This window comes from Helianthus annuus, chromosome 11 (genome assembly GCF_002127325.2).
Source record: "Helianthus annuus cultivar XRQ/B chromosome 11, HanXRQr2.0-SUNRISE, whole genome shotgun sequence".
Classification (NCBI taxonomy): Eukaryota; Viridiplantae; Streptophyta; class Magnoliopsida; order Asterales; family Asteraceae; genus Helianthus; species Helianthus annuus.
Window position 1 is genome coordinate 13,787,270 of NC_035443.2, and position 22,248 is coordinate 13,809,517.

At 36.9% G+C, this 22,248-nt stretch overlaps 1 protein-coding gene across 1 annotated transcript; it reads left to right on the plus strand.

Annotated features, from left to right (window-relative positions):
- The first annotated feature begins 1,283 nt into the window (after positions 1 to 1,283).
- Positions 1,284 to 10,921, plus strand: LOC110889675 (protein ACTIVITY OF BC1 COMPLEX KINASE 7, chloroplastic). Its single transcript, XM_035979609.1, has 18 exons — positions 1,284 to 1,602; positions 3,983 to 4,616; positions 4,702 to 4,845; positions 4,988 to 5,113; positions 5,224 to 5,311; positions 5,402 to 5,495; positions 5,578 to 5,671; positions 6,260 to 6,314; positions 6,407 to 6,498; positions 6,578 to 6,748; positions 7,293 to 7,349; positions 7,848 to 7,931; positions 8,005 to 8,089; positions 9,058 to 9,119; positions 9,190 to 9,264; positions 9,359 to 9,463; positions 10,190 to 10,331; positions 10,681 to 10,921. Exons 2-18 carry the CDS (start codon positions 4,002 to 4,004, stop codon positions 10,752 to 10,754), a joined length of 2,163 nt encoding a protein of 720 aa, XP_035835502.1. The 5' UTR covers positions 1,284 to 1,602; positions 3,983 to 4,001; the 3' UTR covers positions 10,755 to 10,921.
- Positions 10,922 to 22,248: the final 11,327 nt, after the last annotated feature.

Genomic DNA, 22,248 nt, shown 5'->3' on the forward strand with positions numbered 1-22,248 from the left:
TCCACCTCTACCCCATACCCAATGGCCATTCTATTCAAACAAATCATCGGCTAACTCCTTTTCTACACATGAATTCTACCAATTCCAACCACTACACAAGGCATCGCCCATACTTCATCTCCACCCCTCAAATTTTTCAGGTATGCCTCAAGTTTTCCTACTAACGTCGATTATGATGGGAAAAATTAGGTGGCCGGATCTGAAGAAACGTGGAGGGTGAAAAGTAAAGTGAAGGATACTAGTACTGTTTTCACAATTTTTAGAACTAATGGACTATAATAGTTATTTTTAACAAACTACAGGGATGAAAAACATAACTAACTCTTTATTTATTTTAAATTTAATTTTAATAACAAGAGCATTATGGTCATTTCAAATAAACTAACATAATAATTGAATGGTGTTAGTGTGGGTGGACTGTAATAGTTACGAAAGTGAAACAATATGGTCTGTTTTGACAAATTTTAAACTAATGGACTAAAATAGTGATTTTTAACAAACTACAATGAAAAAAAGGCAAATTGGAAAATAATAATCTTATCTTTCTGAAATTGGCCGATAATAATCCCAAGTCAGTTATTAGCCAATAATAATCTGACCTCGTCCAATTGTTTTGTAAAATAGTCAGCCGTTAAAATAGCTTAACGTAGTTAAGTTTTTTTCCGAATTACAAACCGATGTTTTAGGGCTTTTGACCAGAACGAGGATACGAGTCGATTGATGTAAAACTTACCTCAAAATACTGCCCACAACCCACGAAAACGGTGCTTCAATTCGGGTGTTTAACTTCCAATTAACAAAATTCAAGCCATTTTGAACACAATTTCGAGGTAAGTTTTACATCAATCGACTCGTATTCTCGTTCTGATCAAAAGCCCTAAAACATCGGTTTGTAGTTCTGAAAAAAAAAACTTAACTCCGTTAAGCTTATTTTAACGGCGATCTAATTTACAAAAAAAATTGGACGATGCCGGATTATTATTGGCTAATAACTGACTTGGGATTATTATCCGCCAATTTCAGAAAGATAGGATTATTATTTTTCAATTTGCCAAAAAAAAATTAATTAACTAAATAAAAGAAAACATGAATCCTCTTGTTATAGTTGGGAGAGAAGAGAGACTTTCATGACATAGAAAAAGTTATTGTTCCACTAGATAATGAAAGTGAAATGGGTCTAAAAAATCTCCAAAAAAGTAGCCCAATTGAACTTATTTTCAAATAACTTATTCAAGCGGTTACATGTATTTGTAGCAAACTGACCTAACCAACACCATTGTTATGTAACTTGTTTGTTGATACCTATACTACCTTAGGTACACAACCATGGTCCATGGCCTATGAACAACACGTACTTCAACCGTGAACCAATCAATCAACCTACAAAAACAACCTCCAACAATCGACATCACACTTGTCGTTTTACAGAATTAAAACTATATGAAAATGCAGCAACAGAAAGTGACAATTCTTTACGCTACTTGTCTCCCACTTCATTCAACTGCCAAATTCTATATATTTTTCTATATGTCGTTTTTCATTCCACTACGTTCAATTCCGTCAGTAAGATCTGCATCTGAATCTCCTTCATTCATCACTTTTGTAAGCATCATCACTTCATTCAACTGTCAAATCTATATATTCTTTGATTGTTTGTTTACAACTTATTGTTGCTTGTTCAAACTGAATTTATTGTCTTATGTAGGTTATTGATTTATCTGTTGCTTCTTTGATTTATTGTTGCTTGTTTAGAATATCTTAGTTTGTATGATTCGTATTCCGAAACACGTCGTTGTTAGTGATTAATTCGTATTTGTTTGTATGTTGCTTTAATTTGGATTTTATGTTATGTTTTTTTTGTTTGGGTTTCTTCTTTGAGGAATTGGCCTTTAATAATCCCACCTGGACAGACGTCATTGGTCATTATTGGCATTTGGCAGTCCCACCTTTGAATATTCCCTCTGCGAGTCCAACCTTTCATCTATTTTTCCTCCACCGGTCCCCCGTTAAAAAAACTTAACGGTGTTAAGTTTTTTTTTTCATAATACAAACAGTTGTTTTAGGCTTTTGACCAGAACGACAATACGAGTCGATTGATGTAAAACTTACCTCGAAACGGTGCTCCAAATGACGAAAACGGTGCTTCAATTTGGGTGTTTAAACTTCCAATTAACAAAAATCAAGTCGTTTGGAGTACCGTTTCCAGGTAAGTTTTACGTCAATCGACTCGTATCACCGTTCTGATCAAAAGCCCTAAAACATTTGTTTGTAATTCGGAAAAAAACCTAACTCGGTTAAGTTTTTTTAACGGGGGACCAATGGAGAAAAAATAGGTGAAAGGTTGGACTGGCAGGGGGAATATTCAAAGGTGGGACTGCCAATGACCAATGACGTCTAGATGAGATTATTACAGACCAAGTTCCCTTCTTCTTTTGATGTAATAGTTGGGTTTAATTATCGGAAAATTACAAAAATATACAATGTTAACCTAAAATCTTTCCAATATAGACATCACTTTTCAGCCGTTTCCTAAGGGTGAGAGGGGCATCCCCTAAGAGGGGAGTCCCCTCTCTTACGCATAACCAATCCTCGTGTGCCACGTCAACTCCCCTCTTAAACTCCTCTCACACCCTCAATTTGATGGCGCCACTCCCCTCTTAACTCCCCTTGTTTTTTTATTCAAAAAAAAAAAGGAAAAGGTTTTGATTGGTTGAAAATCAGGCTGGCCCACCATCTCCCCCTCTCCTTCATCGGTGACTTCTCCCCGCTGCCACTCACCGAATTGGGTCACCGCAGGGATGGCGGCGGTGTTCCCGCTCGGGGAATAGGGTCACCGAAATGCCTCCCCGCTGGTGCCCCGGACCCCCTAAGTGGTCTTAGCCATCACGGAAACAGTGTAGGCTTAGCCGTCTCAAGCATTAAGTCGTCTAGCCACCTAGAAAAATTGTAGGCAAAAAATCATAGCCGATTTAGCCGCCTTGCAAAAAGTGTAGACTTAGCCGTCTCGGCCATTCAGTCGTCTAGCCACCTCGTAAAAAGTGTAGGCTAAATCATAGTCATCTCGGCTGTCTCGCTAAAGTGTAGGTTAAATCCTAGCCGTCTTAGCCGATGGAGCTGATGTGGCAGCTTTTGATTGGTGGAAACAAGGCTGACTACTTTGGTGAAGGCTAAATAGGGATGTCATGTCTAATTCTATATTGTAAAGTGTTTGGTCAACGATGTCTATTTTCGTAATTTTCCCTTTAATTAATTACTATAACTATGGTTGGTTCGTAATTAATCTATATTGTAAAGTGCATCCATTCTTATGAACCAACCATAGTTATCGACAGCGGCCATAGCGACCGCTATCGCGAATAGCGTGGCGAGGCGAGACATGGTCGCTATATGGTGTATAGCGTGAAAATAGTGGATTCCGACGACGACTTCCGGCCGGAAACCTGCAATTTCTGCCGGAAACTTGCCGGAAACTTGCTGGAAACTATGAAGAAGAAGAGCGGCTGCGTTTTTGTTGCGTTTGAGCCTTTCTAGGGTTAAATAAGTTTATGGATTTTAACATTTAACCCCTCTATCTTTCATTAGGTTACATTTAGTCATTAAAACTTGTAAAATTTACATAAAAAGTATAAAATTAGTTTGTGTATTTTAACATTTAACCCCCCTATTTTCACTAGCTTACATTTGGTCCTTAAACTTATAAATTTATACATAAAAGGTATAAAACTAACGTTATACATATAAAAAAAGTTTTGTAGATAGCTATTTTTTATTTCTTAAATTTTTAACTACCTTATCGCTAAACACGAAATAGCGGGCGCTGTTTCATCGCTATCGCTACGTAGCATATAGTTACGTTGTCGCTATTCGCTATCGATAACTATGGAACCAACTGCAATGCAGCTTGTATGATTTATACCGAATTCGTTTTAGTGTGTTTGATCGATTCGGTTTCTGTTTGGCTCACAAATTTTTAAAACTTCAGGTGTGTGCTTATTATATAAATGACTGCAATACCAGCTTCCAACAGCTGCTATTGCCATGTGCAATTGGTTAATCAGGGGATCACACCACACAATCTCAGCTTCTCAACATCTGTTTCTATTCAGAACCTAGTTACGCATGAACGCAGGCCGCATAAAATCGTTAAATTTCACAGGTTTCATGTTCAGATGCAGCAGACAGGATCACCAATGAAACCCGGCACCAACGGTCAACTGTCAAAGGTTTACACAAATGGTCGGCCGATATTGGGAAGCAAAGGTCAACCGATCACCATGGTTCCCATACATGAGGCGGTGAATAATAAACCGCTGTCAAAACAAAGATCACAAACTGCGAATGGACCGATACGAATCGGTAACGGAACAAGTCTTGTTAAACGAGAAGTCACACCGCCGCTAATTAAGTCCGTAGGAGTTAAACAGCATACGGGATTCCCACCGTCTGAAGAGTATAAGGTCTTGCCTTCGGATGAAAGTTTCCGATGGGCAAATGAGAATTATAACTCGGTACAACGATCAATAGACGTGTGGTCTTTTGTTCTTTCGTTGCGCGTTCGTGTTCTGTTAGACAATGCAAAGTGGACGTATCCCGGTTCTTTCACAGAGGAAAAACAGGTTTAAAATTTGAATGTCTAATCTGAATAATCTTGGGTTTCTGCAGTTCTGCTATCAGTTAACAAACTTTTGTATACGTATTTAGAAAAACCGAAGAAGAAAAACAGCTTCGTGGGTAAGAGAACGCGTGCTTCAACTCGGCCCGACTTTTATAAAACTCGGCCAGTTATTCTCGTCAAGATCGGATTTATTTCCGCATGAATTTGTCGATGAACTCGCCAAATTACAGGTATAGGCTCACTTCTCTGTGGATTCTAATGTTTTATCGCAGTTATTATTAATATTATTATTATTATTATTATTATTATTATTATTATTATTATTATTATTATTATTATTATTATTATTATTGTGGCAATCATATGGTTCAGGACAGAGTGCCAGCCTTCACAGCGGCAAAAGCAAAAGGTTTTATCGAGAAAGAATTAGGGGCTCCAGTTGATGTACTCTTTAGGGAATTCGAAGAACAACCGATTGCAGCTGCTAGTCTCGGTCAGGTGAATCCTGTCTTTTTAATCGTTTTTTTTTTAAATCTAATTAATTAGTTCAAATGGATATCTTTTACTTTTGATATGGTCATATGGATTTGATGAAGATTTTTGTTTAGGTGCATCGTGCGATATTACATAACGGGGAGAAAGTAGTCATTAAAGTTCAAAGACCTGGATTGAAGAAACTTTTTGACATCGATTTACGTTGGTGTCGTTTATTCGTTTGTTCGTTTATGTTATTGTTACTATTTTGTGTTCTCTACAGTGATTCATACATACACTCTTTTTATTCAGGAAATTTAAAGTTAGTTGCAGAGTATTTTCAAAGAAGTGAAACTCTTGGTGGCCCCACAAGGGACTGGATGGGTGTCTACGATGAATGTAAAAAGTAAGTTTCCGTTATTTATCTGTGATCACAAATTCACAATCGTAAGTTGATTAATTAGTTTTCGGTTGCATTTTGTTTGTAGGATCTTGTACCAGGAGATTGATTATATACATGAAGGGAAAAACGCTGATAGATTCCGTCGAGATTTTCGTAATATAAAGTGGGTCCGAGTGCCTGTATGTTTCTTCCCCGACTCTTCATTAATTATTAATAAACTTGGTTACAATGCAGTTTGTAGTAGTAATGTACAGAGAACTTAAGGAAGAAGAAATAAAGAGTAAAATGCCATTTTTCGTCCCTGAGGTTTGGCAAGTTTTGCGACTTTTGTCCAAATGTTCGTTTTTCCGCATCTGGGTCCAAAAGGTTTGAAATATTGCCATTTTCATCCGGCTTGTTAACTCCATCCATTTTTCTCCGTCAAGTCAGGGGTATTTTTTTGTCTTTTTTGTTAACTTAAAGGGCAGTTCGGTCTTTTTCAGGGGTATTCGGTTTTTTTACATATAGTGTAAAAGACCGAATTGCCTTTTAAGTTAGCAAAAAAGACGGAAATACCGCTGACTTAATGGAGAAAAATGGATGGAGTTAACAAGCCGGATGAAAATGGCAAGACGTCAAACCTTTTGGATCCAAATGCGAAAAAACAAACCTTTGGACAAAAGTCGCAAAACGATCAAACCTCAGGGACGAAAATGACATTTTTACTCAAAAATAAGTGTCATGGTATTCTGATTTTTTTTTTTTAATTCAAAATTTTTACCGTGCAGCAAGTATTCTGGGATTATACTGCAACCAAGGTGCTAACGTTGGAGTATGTTCCAGGTTTCAATCGAAACTCAGTTACTCGTTAAAAGTTAAAACTATGCAATCTATTACTTATAAGTGAGTTTGTGTTAAAAATGTATGTTAAACAGGCATTAAAATCAATAACTTAGATGCGATAAAACAAAGGGGTTACAGTCGATCCCGAATATCTACACATGCCATTGAATCATACTTGATACAGGTTTAGGACATATATTTATTATTCATCATTTTAACTTATTTTTAATTAAATTGTCATAAAATACGTATAACGTCTGCAGATACTGAAAACCGGTTTCTTTCATGCTGATCCTCATCCTGGAAATCTTGCTATTGATGTTGATGAATCGTTAATCTACTACGATTTTGGTATGATGGGGGAGATTAAGTCGTTAACAAGAGAAAGATTGATGGATCTTTTTTATGCAATTTATGAAAAAGATGCAAAAAAGGTTTGAAATTGTGTAATTTTTTTAAGCTTTCTTATAGGCAAATTGGATTTAAATAATCCCAACTCACTGTTATTGGCCAATAATAATCCCAAATTCCCAACTCATTTAATCACCAATAATAATCCGAACTATTCACTTTTGTTTGTAAAATACTCCCAGTTAAAAAAACACTAACTAGGTTAAAAATTTGCTGATGTGGCTTGCCACGTCACCTGCCACATCAGTTGCCACACAATCGAAAAATGCCACGAGACTGCCACATCAGCTGCCATGTCATCAAAAATGCCACGTAGACTGCCACATCAGCTAAAAGGGCCACATCAGATGCCACATCAGCAAATTTTTAACCTAGTTAGTGTTTTTTTAACTGAGAGTATTTTACAAACAAAAGTGAATATTTCGGATTATTATTGGTGATTAAATGAGTTGGGATTATTATTGGCCAATAACAGTGAGTTGGGATTATTTAAATCCAATTTGCCCTTTCTTATACCGTAAAGTAATGAAAACGTAATTAGCTAATTTAGTATTTCATACCGTGCAGGTTATGAACAGTTTGATAAGCCTTGAAGCACTAAAGCCTACTGGAGACATGTCATCAGTACGCAAAAGATAATTATATTTTTGAGTAAAATGCCATTTTCGTCCCTGAGGTTTGGCCAGTTTTGCGACTTTCGTCCAGAGGTTTGTTTTTCCGCATCGGGATCCAAAAGGTTTGAAATCTTGCCATTTTCATCCGGCTCGTTAACTCCATCCATTTTTTCCGTTGCGTCAAGGGTATTTTCGTCTTTTTTGTTAACATAAAGGGCAATTCGGTCTTTTTCACATTATGCTGCTAAATGCTTCGACATAAAATGATAAAGTGAAAAAGATCAAATTGCCCTTTAAGTTAACAAAAAAGACGAAAATACCCTTGACTTAACGGAGAAAAACGGATGGAGTTAACGAGCTGGATGAAAATGGCAAGATTTCAAACCTTTTGGATCTAGATGCGGAAAAACAAACCTTTGGACGAAAATGGCATTTTACTCTATTTTACCATCTTAGATTAAATCCTGCACATTTGTTCATCATACCTGATTCTATATTTCAATGATAGGTTAGGAGATCTATTCAGTTCTTTTTGGATAATTCGCTAAATCAGTCAAATTATCAGGAGCAAACTTTGGCTGCAATAGGCGAGGTATGCGTTTTATTCACACTTAAAAGTACCTTTTTTAACATATATATATATTATCTGGATTTGTTTTCCACAGGACTTATTTTGTATAGCGACAGATCAACCTTTCCGGTTCCCTTCTTCCTTCGCTTTTCTAATTAGGGCATTTTCCACTCTTGAAGGTAAGCTTGAAATTATGTGTGTATGTACGTTAGGCGTGTTCAAGATCGGATTATCCGGTTTTCAGATAGTGAATAACTGAATCTTAATATCCGAATCCGAAATTTCGGATACGGATATCTAAACGGATATCCGAATATATAAAAAAAATCAAAAAAATTTGTTTCGTGCATAGATAAAAACTAAACCTGTATTCCATCATCATCATCATACTCAGTAAATCCCACCAATAGCAAAGCTAAGGTAGCGTCTGAGGAGGGTAAGATGTAGAAAACCTTACCTCTACCCCGTAGGAATAGAGAGGCTGCTTCCAGTGAGACCCCCGGCTCGATAGTAGTTTTGCATCAAGCCTTGGACATAAGGCACATAAGACTCAGCAATTGAGACAAAGGCCGATTAGTGCATGTACTCCCTTGTCTTTCGGCTATCAACGCCACCACATGATGCATGATCAACCATCCCCTCTTTTAACGTTATTTTCACGAAATTAGTAAAATAACGTTAAAATCAGTGCACTTTCACTTTTGCCCCCCGAGCGCCCACACATATATGTGCATGCATTTTATGCACATACTTTCACTAAACCTGTATTCGATTTTCCAAATTTCTAACACTGAAAACAAAAAAGTTTTTATAAATCCACATCCGAATCCGATTGATTACTATTTTTTACTATATTTCAAACTAAACACAGTGCTCCCGTAATATTTATTTACTATTATTTTTAGTTTTCGGATACCGGATAATCCGATTATCCGAAATTTTTAGAAATCCATATCTAAATTAGAATCCGAAATTTCGGATACGGATTTTTCGATATTTCGGATTTGATATCGGATCCGGAATCTTTTATAAACACCCCTAATGTATGTGCACCTTTGTCTGTGTGGGCATCATATTGTATGTGCATAGGATGTATATATCATGTATAGATGGGCGTATGTATAAGTGCGGTAATGTCTCCTTTCAGGAATTGGGTACTCGCTAGATCCAAATTTTTCATTTGTCAAGATTGCTTCACCATACATACAGGTTAGTTACATATTTTTACGTCTTGTTGCAATCATACAACTTTCAGCTAAAAAAAAAAAAATCCTTACAGGAGCTGTTAGATCTCAAAGAACAGCAGCCAAGTGGAACACAACTAGTTGCGGAAATGCGAAAACAAGCAGACGATGTAATTTGAATTTAACAAATTTAATCTCTGAATTTATAAAAATACAGATTTATAAAATTATATGCTAAAAGAAGCATATCTTACTAACTTTCAGGCAAGATCAAACACCATGTCAATGCCTTATAGAGTTCAACGGATTGAAGAGTTTGTTAAACAACTCGAAGTAGGCGACCTTAAACTTCGTGTCAGAGTTCTCGAGGTAGTTTGTTTATTTATTTATTTATAGATTTTAGGAAAATTAGGTTTTTATAATCCCAACTTTAACATATTGGCTGACAATAGTCCTAACTAAAGAAACGTTTTGTGACCAGTGGCGAAGCTTGAAAATTTCCACCGGGGGGTCGGAAGTCACCGGACCTAAAAGTTCTATATAAGTATTTTTTTTTTTATAAAACTGGGGGGTCGAAAACACCGTACATACATAACACTACTGAGTGAAAAGTTCGGGGTCCCCCCCCCCCCCCCCGGGCCCTTGAAAGTTGCGCCCTTGTTTGTGACAGTCCCAACTTTTAACCTATTTTCCCTCAGCGATCCCATACTAACTTAAAATTAACTCGGTTAGTTTTTGGTGACGTGGACTGCCACATAAGCATTTCACGACATCAAAACTTTGCCAAATAAGCGGTCCACGTCATCAAAAACTTTGACTTATTTGCCACATAAGCAGTCCTCGTTAGCAAAAGTTTGACTTATTTGCCACATAAGTAGTCCACGTCAGCAAAAACTAACTGGGTTAACTTTTAGTTAGTATGGGATCGCTAATCGAAAATAGGTTAAAAGTTGGGACTGTCACAAAACATTTCCTTAGTTGGGACTGTTGCCGGCCAAAATGTCAAAGTTGGGATTATTAAAATCCAATTTTCCTTTATTTTATATATAGTTTTGTAACTTTGTAACCATTTTGATGTATTTTCATATGCATAAGTCCGAGAGAGCAGCTCGGAAGGCAACAATGTTGCAAATGGCAACCATGTACACAGTTATAGGCGGTACGCTCATAAATCTTGGTGTCGCGTTTAGCACACTAGGCAAGCAACTTTTAGCAAAGGGATCATTTGTTGCTGCAGGTGATTTATTCTAGTTTTCATGCTGCAATTTATATTCTTTTTAGAGTTAATTACTGTTTTCGTCCCTGTGGTTTGTCAATAATCACTATTTCAGTCCATTAGTTTAAAAATTGCGATTTCAATTCTTGTGGTTTCACTTTCGTAACCATTTCAGTCCACCTCGTAACCATTTCAGTCCCTGTACTAACAGTATAAATGGATTGAAATGGTTACGAAAGTGAAACCACAGGGACTGAAATCGCAATTTTTAAACTAATGGACTGAAATAGTGATTTTTGACAAACCACAGGGACGAAAACAGTAATTAACTCTTCTTTTTAATTGGCATTAACAAATTTCATAAATGTAGGTATTTTGATAGCACTGCTTATTAGGTCCATGCAAAGGGTGAAGAATCATGATAAATTTGAAAAGATGATTTAACTTTAGAAACTTCATTTAGGCTCCAATTTACAGTCCCTAAATAGCATTTTTATAACCAAATATGTATTATTTTTTTATACACAATAACTGTATAGAAAATGAATTAAAGCTCAACTTCAAATGGATGCAATATATTTAAGGTACACGTGCATTATGCGGTTCTCAAACTTCTCTACTCAAAATTGATCATGAATTGATCGCTCCCCTGTATATATGTGTGTGTTTGGTTGTTTGTTATTCTGTTTAGGGGAATTGGTCTGTAATAATCCCAACTAGAGGTCTTTGGCCATTGATCGTCCCACCTTTAAATCTTCCCCCCACCGGTCCCACCTTTCACCTATTTTTCCTACACTGATCCCCCGTTAAAAAACTTAACGGAGTTATGTTTTTTTTTTTCCAAATTACAAACATTTTTCTTATGGCTTTTGATCAGAACGACGATACGAGTTCATTGATGTAAAACTTACCTCGAAATGGTACTCCAAACGATGAAAATGGAGCTTCAAGTCGGGCGTTTAAATTTCTAATTAACAAAAATCAAGTCATTTGGAGCACCATTTCGAGGTAAATTTTACATCAATGGACTTGTATCGTCGTTCTGATCAAAAGCCCTAAAAATGTGTTTGTAATTTGGAAAAAAAGTTTAACTCCGTTAAGTTTTTTTTTAACGGGGGACCGGTGTAGGAAAAATAGGTGAAAGGTGGGACTGGTAGGGGGAATATTCAAAGGTGGAACTATCAATGGCCAATCATCTCTATTTAGGATTATTACAGGCCAATTCCCCTTATGTTTAAATGTTGATGATATTAGTTCTTATAACTACGAGAAAAGGGCTTCACCCAAAATTTCGACAGTTAAGTTTAATGCTACATTTCTTAACAATTTGTCCTTTTGTCGAACTTCTAAACATTCCCCTCATTCCTCGACATGGGATCGAGATCTTAAGTGTTGCTACTAACTGCGGTGTAGCTCTAAGAAGTTTTGGACGTCAGTTATCGACTTATCGAACTTTAACATAATCCATTGTTTTGTATACCCAAAAAGGTTTAGAAACACTTCACATTCCATAATGACATAATGTAACATGTTGTCCATGTAAAAGATCACATGTTATAGGAGGCGAATAGAAGCATCACGATCAGACCGTGGTCGTAAAACTCCACTCGAATCAGGTCTTTCGTGTTAGAAAAAACTAAATACAAGTGTTTGAGAAAGAGTCTTCTAAGTTTTGACGAAACTAATCATGTTTGAATATGAATATTATCAGGAAGTTGGTTTGTGAATGAAGAAAGCATGTTTAATGTTTTCCCAATTTGTTTAAGTTTCATACTCTGATTACCAATGCAAGATCATGTTGCTTAATTACGTCTTCATTAGACCATGTGTAATGGTGGAACAAAATAATGCCCCCACCATGGGGCATTATTCGACACGTGTCGGTCCAGTCAGCATGGGGCGTTATTGCAAAAGTGGCGTAGTGGGAATAATGCCTAGTAATGCCCCTTCCAATCATTAAAAAGGATTAAAAAAAAAGAAACTTACACTTGTCAAAAAATGTCAGACTAAAAAGCAAGTAATGCCCCTTCCGGTCAAACATGTCAGTACATGTCATCCCACTTGGACCACTAATCCCCCTTCCCATTGGTCAGTCAAATTGGACACAATATTTGTTGAGCGTTTTATATAAAACGCCGGACGCTTTTTTTTTCAAAAAAATTACAAAATAACGCCCCATGTGATGGTGGAGGAGGCGTTTCCGGGCGTTTTTTTTTTTCAATTTTTTTTTTAAAAATAACGTCCCACTACGGGTGGTCTTAGTTGGCCAAACAATTTTAACAAGTTATAATATTTAGAAAAACTTTGTTTAATTAGTTTATAGAATGTATATAAAAATAGTTTCAATAGAATGTATCCTTAAACTAGTGTTTAAGCATCACGTTACGGGCACGGGGTCATTAAGCGTGCTAAGTATTAAGTACACGATAATCACCGGGAAAAATTATAAAACAAAAATGTGAATTTATACTGTCACGTGACGTAAAACGTAGACTAAACGTAGACAACTCGATTAAAGAGGAAAAAAAATAGGTAAAACTTGAAGGGCCATAAGTGAAACGTAAAACAATAAAAAAAAGCTCACAAGAAGACAAAAAATACATAGAAAATTTTAAAAACTGTTACTAGTATCCTACCCTAATTGTTATGTATATTAATTTGGGTGCGAAAACATGAGTATTGAAGATATAAAGAGCATTCACAATGGATCCTTCATATTTACTCGAGTGTAACCCTTATAAGTTTTAGAGTGATTGTAAATAGTTGTGAGAGGAGGAAAGAAAAGAATGAGAAAAAAGTTACAGTTTATTAGTAAATTTGGAGGAGATACTATTCACCTCTATAATTTTTGAGTAAACTGCCATTTTGGTCCCTAAGGTTTGGTCATTTTTGTCACTTTAGTACAAAACTCAAACCTTTTGAATCTGGGTCCCTGTGGTTTCAATTTTATTGCCATTTTGGTCCAAAAGTGAAATCAGCTCATATTTGTCTAATAAAATCCTGGTATTTTGTTCTTTTTCTCAGGGGCAAAATACTTATTCTACTTTTATTATAACACATTATTAATTAAAATAATAAAATTAAATAACCCTTTCACCTCAAACACAGGTTATCTATAAAGACAGTAAGCTTCCATTACCACCAGTTTCATCCATTTTATGAGTCGGTAAGTTTAATCAAATAGGTTATTTCCACAATTCTTCATAACAGAACAACTCATCTTTAAAAAAGATTAGAGATCATTCTACTCTACTTCTAAGAAAATGCATATAACGATGTGAAATTACGTATATATTTACAGTTTACCCTAAGTTAAGCAAAATCATATCATACAACTGCAAATATGCATGTGAAATTAGTAGAAATTCGCAACTAATCTTCATAAATTAGCAATCGTTCAAGTTTAATTCCAAAAAAGCAGCAAATATCATGAAATAAGCATGTAAAAATTATCTAAACGTTTACAGTTAACCCTAGGATAAGCAAAATCAATCATACAGCAACAATAAGCAATGGCGATTTGAGATATTCAATTCCTAATAAGAAATACCCTAATTTCAAATTGTGAAAACTTAAAAGCGAACGAAATTGAAACTACTGAACGAATAACGGTTATGTGAACGTTACTGGTGAGTAGAGCGGTTATTTTACAGAGCAGGGCTTGAGAGGGTTTGAAGAAGATGATTTTTTGGGAAGATGATAATCTTTGTGCTTGAGGTCAAAGGGTTATTTAATTTTATTATTTTAAGTAATAATGTGTTATAATAAAAGTATAATGACCATTTTATCCCTTAGGAAGATGACAAAATACCAGGATTTTATTAGACAAATATGAGCTGATTTCACTTTTGGAACAAAATGACAATAAAACTGAAAACACAGGGACCCAGATTCAATAGGTTTGAGTTTTTTACTAAAGTGGCAAAAGTGATCAAACCTCAAGGACCAAAATGACAGTTTACTCATAATTTTTTAATGTTTTTGAAAAGTGGTTGCAAGTGGAAGAGAGAGAAAATGTAATGATAAAAGTATAAAAAATATATTATAGAGTTAACTGCCATTTTCGTCCCTGTGGTTTGGTCACTTTGGCCATTTCAGTCCATTTTTCAAAAATGCGCCATTTTCCTCCCCGACGTTCTGGAAAGGTGCCATTTCAGTCCAAAAATCATAACACAATTAAGTCGGTTTGTAAATAAGGACTGATTGTGTAAATTTGTTAATAAAAGGACCATTTAAGTAAAATGTATAAATATTTATATAATTATAAAATCTATATTATACAAAATATACACACATTCAGTAACCTGTAACCACACCATCACCGCCACACTCTCTCTTTCTACTCTCTCTCTCTCTCTCTAAACCACCACCACCACCATCACCATCACCTTCACCTCCACCGCCGCCGCCACACCAGACCCCACCCACATCCCCTTCCAACACCACCACCATCCACCAAAACCAAACCTGTTCTATCTCTACACTCTCCACCACCTGCATCACCAGTTCCCACCACCGCCACCACAGCCACTGCCACCACCACCACTCCGATCTGCCACCAACATCTCATACCACCATCTCCACCTCGTTCACCACTAACACACCACCACCACCACCACACCTGCCGCCTCCCTTTCTCTCCCTACTCTATATAAAAACACTACCACCACTAGCCCTGGCCGCCATCAACATCTCAGGCCACCGTCACCACCTCGTTCACCACCCTCACCATCCAATCCATAATCACCGTCCCACCACATTACCCTTTGTCTCTCTACTCTCTCTCTCTCTCTCTCTCTCTCTCTCTAACTCCAGTAACAACAACATCTCAGACAACCATCACCAATTCACCACCCTCATTCACCACAGTCAACGTCCCATCCATAACCACCATCGCCATCACCAAAACAGCCAAACAAACCTAACACCTAAAACATTTCATTTCACACAGACATTTCATCAAACACCTTACCTGCATACTCACCACCGCCGCCGGAACCGGAGCTCCGGTGGTCACCACCGCCGCCGCCGGAACCACCACCATCAACGTCATCATCGTCATCATCTGTTATCATCATCATCGATCATCATCGACCTTCATCATCATCATCGCGATCTTCATCATCATCATCAGACCTTCATCACCACTGCCGCTGTGACAACTCGAATTTCCAAGATTCTATTTCGCATTTATTGCACGTTCATGTATTGACTAGTCGTTTATTTGCACAATTGATTGCCATGGAATTATATATGTTTTGATTGTTTGATTGTGCATGGTTGTTTGTTAATTGTGAAATTGGTAAATATATGAACTTGGTGGTGAAATTATGAAATTGTTATGAGATGGTGTACATGTGTAATAAATAATACTAAAGGGTGCTTAGGGTTGATAGTGAAACTTTAACAACTCATAACCCTAATTCTTTTCCCTAATCATTCTCTAATCATTCACAAAGAATCAAAAACACGTACTTTCACCTCCTCTAATCCTCTCTACAACACCTTCCCATCATTCTTGGATTCACAAGTTCTTTTGCATCAAGTTTGATTGCCAATCCATCTAGAATCGAATCAAGGTAATTGTTTAATCATTGTTTGTGATTGGTTGATTGTTATTAATCCTTGATTCTTGTGATTCATGTAAACCCTAGTTCCACATGTAATGATTTGGTGTTATTGAATTCTAATTATTGTGTACTGGTGTTGATTGTTGTATAACCATTGCTTGATGATCGAAATGATTGATTTGTAGAAAGTGTTGATGACTGATTTCATTTTACATTAGTATGAATTAGGGTTTTGATTGTAAGAGAACGAAACTGTTGAACGTAAGTGTGTAACTGTTTCAATCGCAATTTTGATTGTCTGAGTTTTGATAAAATATGTTGGTCATGAAATAGTCTGAGTTTTGATAATAAAACACACGATGTCCGAGCTTTGTAAGTGTTAATGGTTGTCCGAAGTTTTATTTAAAACATAACAAGGTCCGAGATTATAAAGGCTCCATGAGCCTGAGTTTCAATTGAATTAAAACTGGTCCGAGTATATTCATGTGTCCGAGTTTCAAACAAAGCTAAGGAGGTCCGAGTTTCATGACTTGTATATTGGTCCGAATTAATTGATGAACACACATGTAGTCCGAGTTTTTGTAAAGCCATGTCCGACCTTCTTATGTTACATCATCCGAGTTTTAGGTTTGAGACCCCTTTGTCCGACTTTGTGAATGGAAACCCTCCTTGTCCGAGTTTTGAGCTCTTAGTCCGAGTTTTGTAAGGCATGGCTCTAGTCCGACTTTTTGGGACAAGTATCAAGGCTGTCCGAGTTTGTAGGGGTGTAACCCTGTCCGAGTTTATGGGGGGGGGATACCCCTGTCCGAATTTTAAAGGGGGGTAGCCCTATGGTCCGAGTTTCATATACTTGTTGATTTCTTTTGATGAACTTTGTTGAATGTGTTAACTTGCAATATGGGCCTGACTTCTTGAAATACATGCACTAGTCCGAATTTCTCTACAATGATACTTAATATGACTTTCGTTGAGGTTATTATAGTCTGAGTTACATATATGGTGTTTACAATACTGAATTCAAAACCTTATATGGCACGATGTGGCATTGCATGTCACCGTATGCTTACTGTATGATTCTTCATGCTACTGTTTATGTCTGTATACGAATCTGTGTGATGTTGCATACTGCTATACGTGAACAACCTATCTTATGCCATCCTGTACACCGTAATCACACTGAACACAATTACTTGAATATCAATGACTTGCAAACCCTAATTGGATGCAAACACTTACATCGTATCATGTGCAATATAACCTAGGTCGTGTGTAACGGATTTAGACACTTGATAAACCCTAGAGCATAGCATACCGAGCAAACCAAGGTGAGTTCACACAGCCAAGGCATGGGGTTCCCAGGGTGGGAATGGGATTGGATTACTTTATTGTACATACTCAGTTGATAGAACTTAACGATAAGAACATGACTAGACTAGTAACACTTATAGAACTGATCTTCGCACACCTGCCAAGGGTTGGCCGCGATATTATGACTGACTTCGCACACCTGCCTTTGGAAGGCCGCGAACTAAAATTTGCTAATCTTCGCACACCTGCCTGGTAGGCCGCGATACAGGTAAACCTAGTCTAGAATACTCGGGATGAACATCCCCTAATATCTTCGCATACCTGCCTGGGAGGCCGCGATGGAAACTAATACGATACATGACATAACGAACGAACATACTACTACTCACACTATACTATTACCGAACTGTTAACTGTGAACTCGCTCAACTAGTTGTTGATCCTATGTTACATGCCTTGCAGGTCGTTAGATACTTATGGAGTTTGCACAGGGAGGAGCAGGTCGTTGTGGAGCATGGATTATGTTTTGAAACTTATTGAACTCATGTTACACATTTGGGTTTTCGTACTTATGCTTCCGCTATACTTATAAACTATGATTATGTTTTGAACACCTATCGTATTGAATGATTGGTTTACATTTATTGTATTTGATATTAATTACATGTTCGATATGATTGGTGGCTTGATCCTGGTCAGTCACGCTCCCAAGCGGTGATACTCCGCAGGTGGATTTTGGGGGTGTGACAGCCGCCGCCTGTAACTCACCGGAAAAACGGCACCCCCACCGTCGCCGGTTCTCTCTCCCGCCTCCTTCTCTCTCTCTCTCTCTCCGACTTTCTCCCTCTCTCGTCTGATCTGTGAGATGTGGAGGGGTGTGTGGTTAGTTTGGTTCGTGGGGGTGTGAGGTGTCGGAAAGATGGCCGGATTTACTCCGGTCACCGGAGTAGAGAGGTAAAGGTCGTGGTGATTGCAGAGCATAGAGAGAGAGAGTAGAGAGAGAGTGTGTGTGTGAACTGAGAGTGTGTGTATACATTATATATATATATATATATATATATATATTATATTTTATAATTATATTAATATTTATACATTTTACTTAAATGGTCCTTTATGTTACAAATTTACACAATCAGTCCTTATTTACAAACCGACTTAACTGGGTTATGATTTTTGGACTGAAATGGCACCTTTCCAGAACGTCGGGGAGGAAAATGGCGCATTTTTTAAAAATGGACTGAAATGGCCAAAGTGACCAAACCACAGGGACGAAAATGACAGTTAACTCTATATTATATAATTTAAAATACCATCCTTGTTTATTGGTTGAAATTTAAATTTTGAAGAGTAAGGTTAGGGTTCTTAAGAGCATGTCTCGACTAGAAAAAGTAGAAGTGAAGAAAATAAGTTAATTCGGGAGTGTGAAAAAAAGGTAAGATTTTTGTAAGATGTAGCACATTCAAACTTTGGTTTAGTGGACCATGCTCTCATTGTTGTGAAATCTTACTGCCATGAAATCTTACTGCCACTCTGGCAGGGGATCGATTGTGGCCCAATTGGGCACCACTTTTCATATTTTGTAATTTGTAAACTTATTAATAATTTCCTTCATGGATTGTGGTCCATTATGCCTAGCTTTAATCACATAATATTAATTGTTACCTTTTTGGATGCCAAGTTTTTGGAGGAATATCATTTAAACAAATGGATAGTCTGGTGGTAAAAATAATGAATTTTCCAACCAAGTGATTGTGTATTTAAATCCTGCAAAAGGAAGATGTAGTGGTTTTAGTCATTCAAAAAAAAAAAAAAAAAAAATCAAAGTGAACTAGCATGCATAACTATGATAAGAATTATATACATACAAGATATTATCTTTTTCAACGACGTCATCTTATAAGTCATATGAATAGACCACTTGTGTACTAAACAGTAGAATAGGGTATGAATTGTAACTTTGTCCTCTATATAAATGACACATATCATGTAACCCTAGGGGTGAGCGGGGCACCAGCAGGGAGTGGCTGCGGTGACCCAATTCCTCCAGCGGGAACACCGCCGCCATCCCTGCGGTGACCCAATTCGGGGAGGGTGGTCGGGGGGAGTTCACCGAAGAAGGGGAGGGTTGTTGGTGGAGCCAGCCTCATTTTCAACCAATCAGTGATTTTTTTCTTTTTTTTAATAAAAAAATAAGTCACCTAAGAGGGGAGTGCTGCCATCAAATTGGGGTGTGAGGGGAGTTTAAGAGGGAAGTTGACGTGGCATAACCTGATTGGGTGTGCGTAAGAGATGGGACTCCCCTCTTAGGGGAGTGCCCCACTCACCCTAATTGCATCACAGCAATATAATATAATTTGTTTATTTATTGTTGAATTCAGTATCACAGCCACCAAAAAATGCATCACCATTATAAACAACTCTAGTCAATCACATCCGGCCTCAATCGTCAGAGGTATTCCTGTTTCATCAATCGGAGCATCAATTGTTTCTTTGTTTTCGGAGCATCATTTATTTTGTGTGAACACCTCATGTATTTTTTTTATCACTGACGCAACACCAGTTTCGTGTGAAACTAACCCTAGGTCAAAAAACGTAACATGTTTATCCTCGTTGTTTTATCTTCGCATCTTTTTGTCTCTGCCGCTTCAAACTTCTCATGAACAACTCCAACGAAACAAAAAAGATACCAACCATATGCTTGGTACATTCACTATAACAATACATTCATGATCTTGTAGTTTACCTTTATAACACAACTACATCTCACTTACCAAATCAAAGCACCTAAATGTATCCCAACTTCAATTTATGTTGAGACAAATTTTAGTTATTCCTACCATTAGATCATGACAAGATTTAAAGTGCATTAGAAACCTTTCATTGTTTTTTTTAAAGAAAATGGGTTATTTTATTAAAATTTAGTAAAGGCATCTCGCAAGGAGCTACAGACCGATCAACATATAACAAGTACATAAAGCCAATTTATATAAATTTCTTTGTAATATGGCAACCATGTGATTTAGATGGTTCTTGTAAGACTTTGTTTTAGGATCATTACATTTACATTTACATTTACATATATATTAAAAACAGAATGGAATGAACAGTAACAAAAATTGAATTAAATGAATGGTATTGGGTACCGGTACCGGTATTAAATTTACTAAACCGGGTGTATTTTCGGTACCGGTTCGACATAGTATTCATTGGTTTTTACCCTCAAATACCGGTGTCGTACCAGTACCGACCGGTACCGTACCAGGTATATTCGGTACCGGTACCTACTTTTGGGGATTTCGGTAACGGTATTTTCGGTACCGGTTGGTACCGAGCTCATCAAATTCTGTAGCAATGCAAATAATTTCACCGTTTAGATTACTTTTCATACACACAGTAAGTAAACTGTATTCCGTTTGAATGGTGTTTATATACACAACAACTTATTTTGCTTTATTTTTTGTCTTTTTTCTGTAATGAATGAATTGTAGCATATAAAATTAACTTGGATATTTAGATTATTGATGAGCAAATCGTATCAAATCCTGTAATCAAACCGGTATCGTATCGTTACCAAATTTACTATACAAATCATTTTCGGTACCAATTTGGTACCCACCTTTGGCGTTTTCAGAATCGTTACTTTCGGTTCGACACCGGTCTAGCACCATACCTTTATTTATTGATTTTTACCTTCAAATACTATACCGTATTGTACCGAGCATTTTCGGTGCCGGTACCTAATTTCGATGATTTTCTGGATCGATACTTTCGTTACCGTTATCTGTGACAAATGGCAAATAACCGGTGATTCCGTACAATCTAATCACTATGTTTATTTACATAATCTCATGCATTTAGCGTAATTTAATTACGTAACTGTGTCGTAAAACAGATAACAATGTTAGGACAAGAAAACAATGCTAAAACACATGTTGGTTTCCGTCTTATTGCGAAACCAATCAAACAATGTCCTAAAAAGTGTTGGTAGAAAGTGTTGCGCGCACTATTCACGGTCACACTATTCATACCAGCAAAACCGTGAAAACAGAACGAAACAATGAAAAACGACACATGGATAACCTAACTGAGTCCATTTACATAAGAAAACACTAATGAGAAAACATATCTTGCAAAAAGCTAGGACTTTCCGGTACAACGCCCTGATCACTAAAACGTCTGTTTCGCTAAAAATATGACAATTTTAAATCGTCCGAATCTATAATTTAGCATTTTCGAGACTTCGGAATTATGACAAATGATGACAAATACATGGAACAATATGAGGATAATAGTGAGGTGTCCGAAACATAAGCTTTCGGTGCTACGCCGTATTGTTCACAACTTGTCCAAATTCGAGTCGTTAGGCGAACAATTGATATTCCTACCATCCAATTGCCTACACTAAAAAGCTAGCGAACTAGTTAGCCATATTTTGGCGTCATAAAGGCCTTAAATAAAAGCTATGGCGTCGATGGTAAATTAAAACCATAGCTCCCGGTATTATATAGCGTCTTTTATATATCACCCGATATCGAAACAACAAGGGAACTAGTGGCATTTTTACCATCCCAAAACGATACCCACTAAACTAGTAAACTAGTTAACACCCTAATCTATCGTTAATATCTTAATTATGCAAGACTCACACTAATTGCTTAAATATCTCAACAAGTGCACATGTTTAATCTAAAAAAAAAAAAAACTATGTCTAACTTCCCAAGTTTCGGCCATACTAAGGCCCACCCCCATAACCTACTTACTTATGAGTTATAGTGAAAAGATTTAGAAGACATGGTGTGAAAGATATTGTTGACTTAAATCACCTACTAGCAAATCATAAGAGTTACCTTACATATCACCAATTCTTATCATTTACCATTCAAAAAATTTCACAAACACAACCACCTCCATTTCCCCTCATACCTACGGCTCTCCAAACACCCCTCTTCACCACTTTTTGTTTTCACTAAAAATTCTCATTACAACCATCCTTATACACTTCAAGAAGATGCAAGTCATGGAGAAGCACTAGGAGGCATTTGGAGCTCTCACCTCTT

Excerpts from the sequence above, each read along its gene's own strand:
- LOC110889675 (XM_035979609.1), top strand. The coding sequence starts at position 4,002 with ATGACTGCAATACCAGCTTCCAACAGCTGCTATTGCCATGTGCAATTG. Across the intron at positions 4,617-4,701 it reads CTTTCACAGAGGAAAAACAG|AAAAACCGAAGAAGAAAAAC; the intron begins GTTTAAAATTTG and ends ATACGTATTTAG. Across the intron at positions 5,496-5,577 it reads GTCTACGATGAATGTAAAAA|GATCTTGTACCAGGAGATTG; the intron begins GTAAGTTTCCGT and ends TTTTGTTTGTAG.